The sequence below is a fragment of the Pantherophis guttatus genome, chromosome 5, assembly GCF_059756535.1.
Source record: "Pantherophis guttatus breed Tessera chromosome 5, ASM5975653v1, whole genome shotgun sequence".
NCBI classification, from domain to species: domain Eukaryota; kingdom Metazoa; phylum Chordata; class Lepidosauria; order Squamata; family Colubridae; genus Pantherophis; species Pantherophis guttatus.
This window is the reverse complement of record NC_142067.1, coordinates 130,486,043-130,497,784: the sequence shown is the minus strand read 5'-3', so window position 1 is coordinate 130,497,784 and position 11,742 is coordinate 130,486,043. Positions and strand designations below refer to the sequence as shown.

Below are 11,742 nucleotides of genomic sequence, written 5' to 3'. Positions count from 1 at the left end.
CCACGTTGCTTCTCTCCTTGATTAGTTTCCACCCATTGCTTCTTGTCCTGCCCTCAGGGGCTTTGGAGAATAGCTTGACTCCCTCTTCTTTGTGGCAGCCCCTGAGATATTGGAAGATGCTATCATGTCTCTCCTAGTCCTTCTTTTCATTAAACTAGACATACCCAGTTCCTGCAATCTCTATTACTAAATTACTATATGGCATTTAAAAATATTACAAATATGAAAATCTCGATTCTTTGTGATCCAACATTTGATTTATATGGCAGCACCTGCCCTGGGGCCCCACAGTCTTCCCCGTGAAGTTTTGCAGACCGCCTCCTGCCCAGCCTTCCATAAGACTTGGACATCTTATTAGATTTCAAAGTTTAGATTTTAAAGATTGATCAGATTTACATTTAAAGAGAAGGTGAGATGATCGCACATTAGAATCGATGGGCACCAGGTTGAGTTTCATCTTTTTAAAATGATTTTATATGTCTTCTAATATTTTTTATTAGCAGTCACCCAGTTAAAAGATGGGAAACTATATATAATTCGTAAATACATATTTAACAATAGCACATAGACTTATATACCGCTTCACAATGCTTTACGGCCCTCTCTAAGCAGTTTACAGAGTCAGCCTATTATCCCCAACAATCTGGGTCCTCATTTTACCGGCCTGGGAAGGACAGAAGGCTGAGTCAACCTTGAGCCGGTTAGGATCGAACTCCTGACTGTGGGCAGTTTGCCTGCAATACTGCATTCCAACCACTGCGCCACCACGGCTCAAAAATCTGCATAGATACGACCATATAAGAATTCATGAATGCAAGAGGGACCAGAATAGATCATATTGTCCTCACAAGTACAATAATACCTATCTCAACTTTCCAATATACTTAATGAAAAACATTTAACACTTTCAGAGCATCTAGAAACCAGTTTTTTTTTTTTTTAATCAGGATTGTAACTTTTTCTAAGATCTCCCGAGCTTACACAATAGAATTAATTTGCAGGCAACCAGATTTTCAGCATATTTAAGTTACAAAATTTATTCACACCAGTATGAACCTTACAATATATTCCTGGCATATATACAATTCCTAAGTTTTTTTAACATGCCAGGATGAACTCCGTATTTTTTTAAGAAAGTCAATGTTTATTATTAAATATATTAGATTTTATATATATATATACTTATACGAATGAGATTATTTCGATCAATGTACAATTACTGAATTGTACAGGAGTGTCCGTGGAAGAAGTTTTAAAAAGGGGGTGACAGTCGATCAATTGAAGCCCCTCCAGTTTTTGTACATATCGGCTGGTGTTTTTCAAATTTGCAACTTTTAAAATGGGTGGACTTCAACTCCCAGAATTCTCCAGCCAGCTGGAGTTGAAGTCCACCCATCTTAAAAATGGCCGAATTTGAAAAAAACTAACGCTGCATAAGAACTGTATCAAAACCGCCATGGATTTTCCTTAGCCTTTCTCTTGATGACGTTCAATTCAGCGCATAGTTGAATTGGTTTGCAAACTTTTCGTGTTTTCTTTGGTCGATTCGATTCATCGCTTTGACGACTCGCTTCACCGCGCTTCTGTAGAGCAGAAGAAGGGAGGAAAAAAGAAAGTCAGACTGTTATTTTCACGCAAATGTTGGCCAATTTTGTTTGCAAAAATAACGAAGTGGGAGGGCTGTGATTAATTGCTAATCAGCCCTTAAACATGGCGCCGATGATGAAGCAGAACAAATGTATTATGTTAGCTCAATTAGTTGTGACAATATAGTCTTAATTTAGTAATGTCCTCGTTAACAGAAAACAAACAAACGTTTGCCTTTCAGCCAACAGCCTCCACACCACATTCATCCTTGACAATTACTTGCATAGAAATATAATATTATCTGAAGAATAGAAGGACCAGAAGCTTGTAGAGAGTAATCGTTATAATGTTCTTCTCATTCCTGCGTATTTTGAGCTTTGGGAACAAAAACTATTTTTAAAGGAGTATCAACAAAGCACATTTGAAATGAATGGATTCTATTTAGAATAGGTTAACAGAAACTCTAAAGTAGAAAAAGCAGCTTACTAACAATTGGCTCTTTTACCTCTTATAGTTTTAATTACTTTTTATAGCATCTTAGATAATTTCCAGAGACAACTTTAAATGGTTAAATACATTATAAATAGGTAAATAGGTAAATAGGTAGATAGGTAGGTAGATAGATAGCATGAGAGAGGGATGATAGATAGATAGATAGATAGATAGATAGATAGATAGATAGATAGATAGATAGCATGAGAGAGAAATGATAGATAGATGGATAGATACATGAGATGATATAGATAGGTAATCCTTGATTTACAGACACAATTGAACCCAAAACTCAGTTAAGTGAGTTTTGTTCCATTTTATGACCGTTCTTGCCACAGTTGTTAAGTGAATCACTGCAATTAGTAACATGGTTGCTAAGTGAATCTGGCTTCCCCATGGACTTTGCTTGTCACAAAGGGGGATCACCTGACCCCTTATGCTTATGACTTATGCTGTCATAAGTATGAACCAGTTGCCAAGCGTCTGAATTTGGATTTGCAATGGTCGTTAAGTGTGAAAAATGACCATTGGTCCCTTTTGTCAGTGCCATGGCAACTTTGAACGGTCACTAAATGAACTTATTGTAAATCGAGGACCACCTGCCAAGCCTACGTAATATAGGTATCTATTAGAGCAAACCATGATCATCACTTTCATTTAACGACTCCATTATCCCTTGCGGGGTGGAGCCTGGGCAACTGAATGGAGCTAGCAGAGCGTTTTAATGGCCGGATGCCCTTCCTGTCTCCAATGTGGAGTTTAGTTCAGCAGATGTATTCTCAGTGTGCCCAGAGAGAGAAATATCAGCCTCTACCTAGGATCGAACTCACAGCCTCCTGATTGTGAGGCGAGAGCTCCACTCTTAGGCTACCGCACCACCCGTATTAGAGCAAACCATGATGCCAGTTAAGAATGAACCACTTATAAATCGAGGCATCAGACAGGCATCCCCACCCTGGTGGGATCGAAGTCTCGTCTGGGTATTTTGTTTTTTGAGATATTTGCTCCAAGATGAAGCAGCCAACAAACCCAACCAGTCAATAAATAATGAAATAAATAAATATGCCAGGTTCCTGCTGCCCAAGGATTTCCCCCTTCAGTGCCTTTCCGGATACGAAGCATTTAAAAACCAACCTTGTTAGCAGATGGGATGGATCTGTCACTCTACGGTGGCAGTTTTAGACCGGAAGGGAAACTTTAATTGGCAGGAGAAAAGTGAGTCTTTAGCACAACACAATGGCCTTGACACTTGGGTGTCATCTACTTTTTTTACATTAGCACCCCCCCTGGCTTGTGTGATACCGTAAATGAAACAAGATCCTCCGGTGTCTTTATGGGCAGAGCACAGGACTGCCTCCATCATTCGCACCTTCCAAGTAATTTGCGACTGTTATATACGAAGCCACGGTTATCACCGTGTTTAGGCCCGCAAACCACGAAACCTATTAAAATATGACAAGATTGGATTCTCATGAACTGGCGCTAACCCACAGGCAGAGTCATTAGTCCCGCGTGCAAACCACTAAAAAAACAAAAACAAAAACTTTGGAAATTTATTTGTGAAATCCGATGTGAAATTCGCCTTGTTAGAACTTTACGGCTCATGTAGATTTTAAACGCGAACTGTTTTTATTAGGTATAATGGCAGATGAGAAAAGTTATGTATTTAATATTACATGTTGTAACGGCAGCGAGGATTATATTCGCACAACATTGGGGGGGGGAAATGAAGAAACGGCGCGAGATGAAGAGATCATTAAGAAGATATTAGAGGGTGCAGAAATTGGCATTGAAAATTAAGCAGAAAGAAGACTGCTTTTGGAATCTATTTTACCAGAGGTTGGGAAAAAAAGGGATGGAGATTAAGAATGTAGTCAGAATGGTTAAGCAAATTAAATACCCAGACAACACGATGTTTGTTAAGCACTAAGAAATGTAATTAATAAAAAAAAAATCAATAAAATTTGGAAAGGAAAAAAAAGAAGAACTTTACGGCTTATTATGATGGACGGTTTCGGAAGGAGACCAGATAATTCCAGATTGTCATGGACGACGGGGCCGCGTGCCGAGGAAGAGAAGAAAAGCAGGCAAGTCTCATTATTTATAACAAGCGTTTCTTCGAGACGAGAAGAGCAACATGATTTCTTTAAACAAGGGACTTTCCTCAAAGGAATTCCTCTCGGCTGCCAGGATGATACGCACACTAATATATTTTTTTGTTTAAGGACACAAGGTGTCTTGCTTTTCGGATTTCACGATGTTTGCTCTGCTTCGGTTGCTTTGATCCTATGAGAGGATGCAGAGTTTCTTTATAGATGGCACTTACCACCAGCCACAGGTTAGCTAAAATGTTTAAAAACATGTCTAGCAAACGTTGGAAATGTAATCAAAAAATGGGCACATATTATCATATGTGGTGGACATGTGGCAAAACGAAAAACGCTCCAGGCAGGTTTGCGACGGTCATAAAAAATAACTGAAAATCTTCAAGGCCTTTGCTCCAGGTGTACAGGTAGGCCTCGACTTACAACAGTTCATTTAATGACCGTTCGAAGTTACCACAGCACTGAAAAAAAGTGACTTGGGATTCACTTAGGACCTTTTGCAGCATATCCCCCACCCCCCGTGGTCACGTGATCTAAATTCAGACATTTGGCAACAGACTCATAGTTATGACGGTTGCAGTGCCCTGGGATCACGGGATCCTCTTTTGAGTCCTGCTGACAAGCCAGGGGCGACGGGGAAGCCGGATTCGCTTAGTGATTCGCTTAAGAAGTGTGGCAAGGAAGGTCGTAAAATGAGGCAAAACTCACTTAACAACTGTCTCGCTTAATGACAGAAATTTTGGGGTCCATGGTGGTCATAACTCGAGGATTGCCTGAACAGGCATGGCTACCAGAGGGACTGAGTGAGAGTTTCCATATATGAACTGGAGATGTGCTCCTTCCTCACGGTCCCTCTTCAGCTGCCAGGAGACCTTGTGTGTTTCATTAAGGGTTGATCTTCGTATCACAAGATGCCGGAAGGCTAATGACACCCTCAGTTGTTGGTGATGTGTATAAACATTTGCTCATGCCAGTGATATTCTTGGACAATCAACCTGATCAACCACAGTCACTTCCTTTGCGGAAAATGTGACTCCAGTTTTCATCAACAGGAGAAATAGAAGCAGAAACCTCGATTTGTAGTTTAATTCTTTGATAAGCCACCTTCTCTGAAGATGGATGTTGTCAGGGCCAGATTTCACCATGAGAAGCTAAACCTTGATTTGTGGTTTAATCGTCTGGTAAGCTACTTTCTTTGAAGATGGGTATTTTCAGGGCCAGATTTAACCAGGGGAAGCTGAAGAGGCTCTACCTGACAAGTTGTCTATATGACAACTTGTATGCCACTAACAATACTCATAAGACCTTCAAAATTAAGATTTTCAAATACATTAGCCAATTATTTATTAGATTTAGGCGTCAGCCAACAAAACAATTCTGTGCAACTCACACTTTCTAAGAGTCTGGGGTGTGGGGGAACAAAGAGAAGTGGCCAGTTTAAATTAGCCTATGGGATTAAAACATTTAAATCAATGATTAAACCTGAATTGGTGGTTTGATATGCCTTTCAAATGCTGGTAAAAGAGAGATGCGTTCCAATAGCAATATTATTCTTTTTCCTGACAGTCCTATAATTAAAGAACAAGTGTGCCACAAGACCCTTCCATGAAACCCTCTTATTATTATTTCTGTCTGTTAATTTTATTCAGGATAAAATTAAAAGGAACTAGTCATGCCTGGTTCCATCCAAAGATTCAGGGAGGCCTAGACAACTTTAAATGGACATAACCTGCGTATATGAACCAGAAGACCTAATAAATTAATTTACAGTATAAAGAGGAATTCTTTCCTCCATTCTCATGCCATGCAGCAAAATCCACAGTCTGCTTCAGCTATAAAATGGGCTGTTAAAGACAAAATAGTTACTCACTCCCGTTTCAGATCTAAAAAGCTATTTCTTTAACATTCTATTTAACTCCTCCATTGGAGACGGCAAATTCCCCTTCTAAATCAGCAAAATAACTTCCCTTCTCACCCCAAATGCGCAACTCAATTTTTTTAAGGCAGCCCAATTATTCTCCCAGCTGCTCCCCCTCCTCCAAGGCCATGTGGTAAAATTACTACAGGAGTAGAAGTGGGGGAGATGGGAGAGAGAGAAGATTCAACCAAAAACTGGTTAGACAAGGGTCTAGGATAGGTGGTAAGGATAGAGAAAACAGGTGGTGGATGAAGGAAGGTTGAATTCAGATAATTCTCTAATGCAATGTTTCTAGACCTTGACAACTTTAAGATGGGTGGACTTCAACTCCCAGAATTCCCCAGCCATGGGGAATTGGAAGTCCACTCATCTTAAAAGTCATCAAGGTTGAAAAACCTTGCATTAGGGAGTTATCTGAACTCAACCTTCCTTCATCCACAATGTTACTCAGACAATATTAAGAGGACTGTCTGATACTTGAGACCAGGCTGGCTGGGGAAGTCTGGGAGTTGAAGTCCACCCATCTTAAAAGTGGCTAAGGTTGAAAAACCCTGTTGCTTGGATGCCTCCAATATCATGGTGGTTGATGCTCCATGTCAAACCAAGGAAGGATTGATCCAGAAACTAGACTTTGCTGAAATGAGTTAATCTTCAGAGTTTGGGGCCTCAATGAGCCCTCATCCTTCCCCCACAACACCCACAAAGATTTGGCAGCCCCTTCATGGTCCACCCTAGCTCCTTTTCCTTGGAAGATTTGGCCAGATTTTGGAGGACCAGGCCTGGAAACCCAAAGGACATTCACAAGAACGACTGTGAGAAGAAGAAGAAGAAGACAACCAAAGACAACTCTTACTTGTTGAAAACTCTTTTCCCAAGTCGAGAACGGGACGTGTTCGCCTCCTGCTTTATGTCTGTGAGGTTGGGGTATTTCTTCTTTGTCTTCCCTTTCTTTTTCCCGCCTTTTCCTTTTGTGTCGAAATGAGAAGAGCCGAGATCGACACCAGTAGCGGCTTCCACTTCTCTCATGAAGTCGGGATCTCGCCATTCTGACGAGATGATAAAAACAAATAAATATGATCCCTGTGCCAGGGATTCATCCCCAACCGCCTTCCTCCTCGTGATGCTCCGATTTGGAAGCCATAATCTCTCTAATAAGGCATTATATCTTCAGCTCCTAAATGAATTCATATTTTGCATGGTGTTGCGTTAGATTATTTTTAGGAGAACACGAATAAATAATAAATTAGGACCAGCTCACTGCCACGGTGGCTTCTCAAGGCATGTGGGCGTTTCTGTATTCTCTCACTTTTTATCTTTTATCTTTTTTTTATCTTTCTCCATCCATCATCTATCTATCTATCTATCTATCTATCTATCTATCTATCTATCCATCCATCAATCTAATCTATCCATCCATCCATCATCTATTCGTCTATCTATCTATCTATCCATCCTCATCATTATTTATCATCTATCCATTATCATCATTATTAATCTATCTATCCACCACCATCATTATTATTGTTATTATTAATTTAACTATCTATCTATCCATCATATATCTATCTATCTATCTATCTATCTATCTATCTATCTATCTATCTATCTATCTATCTATCTATCTGTCTATCTATCATCTATTGTTATTATTATTATTATTATTATTATTATTATTATTATTATTATTATTATTATTATTCTATCTATCCGTCATCATCATCTTATTATTAATCAATCTATCTATCTATCTATCCAATCTATCATCCATCCATCCATCCATCCATCCATCCATCCATCCATCTTCTCACCCACTCACCAATCGAGTTATAAGAAGCAAAGAAAGACTAAACAACTGAACTCCATTCATTTTCCAAACACTTGCACTCCAGAACAATGTCAAAAATAAGATGGACTACATGATTTTGTAATCATGTAATTTTGTAATCTAAGCAACAAAAGTAACATCTAAACATCTAAATGTTCTGATATAAACTCTAAAAAAATTAATACCTATCTCGTACCAATAAACAGTTATAGGTCATTTCAGTATTATAAATAATACTATGAAGTATAAAGTAGGGAAAAAAAATGCTTCAGTCTTTTAAAGACTGGGTGGATGGGGGGGGTCCAGATATTCCAGATATATATAAAAAAACTAGGTGGGAGTTCATGAATGAGGAGCTGACTATTAGCTTTGTGAGCTCTAAAGGAATTCAAAGAAAAAGTCTGAAAGGAAAGAGAAAAAAAAATCACATATTCTCTCCCCCCAGCCTCCCTCTCTCTCTCTCACCCCCAATTGATGGATCACAAAGTTGTTGCTTTTTTTATTGCAGCGAAGAAACCCAGGCACAGGAACAATTAATCCCAGATTAACAAAAAACTGTCTAAACTGTTTATCTCCCAGTAAATAAGAGGGCTGGTGCTGCGGGAACCGGCTGAATGGCGCAATTGTTTAAACACAACGTGGGGGGGAAACCGCCGGTGTGTTCACTGGAGATGAAATGAACATCGGAGGAAAACGAAGGCGCAATTTAAAAGCCCCCGGAGGAAAATCGATCGGGTGCCAGGAAGAAGGGCCTTTTTGGAGGGGGCCCTTGAAGCTCTCCAGGCATTGTGGACGGCTTTAGCAGTCGGGAAAAAGAAAATTATAGTGCTTGCTTTCTTGCTCGCGCGGGTTGGGCGAAATCAATACTTGGTAGTTAGTAAAGAGATAGTATTTCACATCTGGCTGGCCAGCGGCTGCCTTGGCGGCCCCGTCCCGATCCCTGTTTGTTAACAAGTCACTAACGGTTGGGGGAAACCCAGATCTTCTCCGGGGCTGACACACACAAAAAGAGAGGCCCTTAATTTGCTCTCCCGCGTAAACTATGGTGAAAGGAAGAACGGCGCAGATTAGTGGGTCAGTCTAATCATCTCTCAGGATTCGTCTTTTCCAAAGACACACCCCCACCCCCGGGCTCTGCTCGGCGGCCTCCGGGGGGCCAGGAAGGAAGGAATAGGGTTCAACCGTGTCGAGAAATGTCATTATGACGCACCAACAGCAGGGACGCCCGGATATAAAAGCGAAATTTAACGGGGAGACAGGGCTCTGCTCCCCGTCATGTACAGGGTTGGGATTCCCTCTAACCTTTGCATAGAAAAAATATACCATCTATATCAGGGGTCTCCAACCTTGGCAACGTTAAGCCTGGAGGACTTCAACTCCCAGAATTCCCCAGCCAGCTGGCTGGGGAATTCTGGGAGTTGAAGTCCTCCAGACTTAACGTTGCCAAGGTTGGAGACCCCTGATCTCTATGATTCATTAAGAAGCAACCATTATTCGTTTGGTAACTAGAAAACGATCCAGAAAGCACAGGCGGTCCTCAACGTACGACCACAGGCGAAGCCAGCATTCCTGTTGCTAAGCGAAACATTTGTTCAGTGACTTTTTGCTCCGTTTTACGACCTTGCTTGACACGGTTGTTAAGCGAATCCGGCTTCCCCCATTGACTTTGCTTGTTAGAAGAAGGTCGCAAAAGGGGATCATGTAACTTTGGGACACTGCGACTGTCAGAAATACGAGTCAGTTGCCGAGCGGCTGAGTTTTGATCATGTGACCACGTGTGTGTGTGTGTGTGTGTGTGTGTGTGTGTGTGTGTGTGTGTGCTGCAGGGGTTGTAAGTGTGAAAAACGGTCACAAGTTACCTTTATCAGTGCCGCCGTAACTTAGAACAGTCACTAAACAAATGGTTGCAAGTCAAGGACTACTTCTACACCGAAATCTAATCTTAATTTAAAATGTAATTTATTAACTGCTGGAATTCCTTCAAGGAAACAAATTCAGTGGGAGACAATATTTCTCATATTGGAAATTTGTTCAAATTTCCATCTATGACAAGTTGTTTTGGTTTCTGCAAGTGTAAGAAAGAACCCCAGGTGGTCCTTGACTTACGACCACTCGTTTAGTGACCATTCAAAGTTACGACGGTGCCGATGTTACCAGAAACATATAGCGGAGAATTGAGTTACCTGATTGTGAATGTATCGACAGCGGCTAGGATTGTGTTTGCTAAAAATTGGAAAAATGAGGAAATACCTAAACAAGATGAAGTTATTAGGAAAATTATGGAATGTGCTGAAATGAGCAAATTGACATTTAAAATTAGAGAACAGGAAGACAAACAATATTATAAGATATTGGATTTATTTTATCAATGGCTAGATAATAAAACATGGAAACAAAATATGAAATGGATGTTAGAATACAATATATGGAAATGATTTTAATGGGATGAAAATGCCATTTTTAAATGAATGATAAATGAGAATAATGATATAAAGATATATGTTAGATTGATTAGAGAATTAGTAAATGATGAATATGAGATGAAGCACAAAAGATTTGTAACCGACCGACACACTACTTGCAATTGGAATGGATGATGGATGTTTTTATGTTTTGTTTAAAAATAAAAATAAAAAAATTCCCCCCCCCCAAAAAAGTTACGACGGTGCTGAAAAAAAGGGATTTACGACCATTTTTCACACTTACGACCACTGCATCATCCCTGTGGTCACATGATCATAATTCAGAAGCAACTGGCATGTACTTACGTCGGTTGCAAGTGTACCCAAGGTCACGTGATCCCCCTTTTGCGACCTTCTGACAAGCAAAATCCATGGGGAAGCCAGATTCACTTAACGACCGTGTTGCTAACTTCATAACTGCAGGGAATCACTTAACAACGGCAGCAAGGAAGGTCGTAAAATGGAGCAAAGCTCGTGTAACAACTGTCTTGTGTAGAAATGGAAACGTCGGGCTCAGTTGTGGTCGTAAGTCGAGGACTACCTGTGCACTGATTTACTAGACTCCCGTCAAAGAGTTTGCGACATTCAACAGTTCTATAAAACGAATCTGAAAACCCAGCCGGAGATTTAAGCCCCCTCTACCAACCTGGCTGCTGTTCTTTCTTCTCGAACTGCATCTTCGCTTCTCTCTCTCGCTCCTCTTGGTCCAACGGGTTTCCCGACTCATCCCGAGGAACGATTTTGCCATGGAAAGGGCACTTGGGGGTGAAAGAGGGACAGGGGTTTTTAACCTTCCAGAGTATGCTTCCGTTATGCTATTAATTTATTAATCTAAATTAGAAATTTCCTGACAGTGAGGACAATGAATCAGTGGAACAACTTGCCACCAGAAGTTGTGAATGCTTCAGCACTGGAAGTTTTAAAGAAGAGGTTGGATAACCATTTGTCTGAAATTATATAGAGCTTCCTGCCTAAGCAGGGGGTTGGACTAGTAGACCTCCAAGGTCCCTTCAAACTCTGTTATGCTATGCTATGCTATGCTATCCTATTCTACAGTCTAATATCTATTCTATTCTATTCTATTCTATTCTATTCTATTCTATTCTATTCTATTCTATTCTATTCCATTCCATTCCATTCCATTCCATTCCATTCCATTCCATTCCATTCCATTCTATTCTACATTCCATTCCATTCCATTCCGCTTAAACTGATCAGAAATATCATCAATTCCATAAGATGATTATTTGGAACAGGTACATAGATTTTTCTGGGATGTCTTAATATCCAGTGACAATATGCCCAATACAGAGACAATCTTCATAATAGTCTGTTCACTGGAAGATCAATAAA

The 11,742-nt window shown here is 40.2% G+C and overlaps 1 protein-coding gene across 1 annotated transcript in view; it reads right to left on the bottom strand.

Annotated features, from left to right (window-relative positions):
- Positions 1–1,357: 1,357 nt before the first annotated feature.
- UVSSA (UV stimulated scaffold protein A) overlaps positions 1,358–11,742 on the bottom strand; it is a 45,862-nt gene continuing 35,477 nt past the window's right edge. Inside the window, exons 12-14 of the mRNA XM_034416166.3 lie at positions 11,036–11,147; positions 6,956–7,148; positions 1,358–1,583 (exon numbers count right to left, since the gene is read on the bottom strand). Coding sequence (XP_034272057.2) covers positions 1,490–1,583; positions 6,956–7,148; positions 11,036–11,147 — 399 coding nt within the window. The 3' untranslated portion in view covers positions 1,358–1,489. The remainder of the gene's footprint in view (positions 1,584–6,955; positions 7,149–11,035; positions 11,148–11,742) is intronic.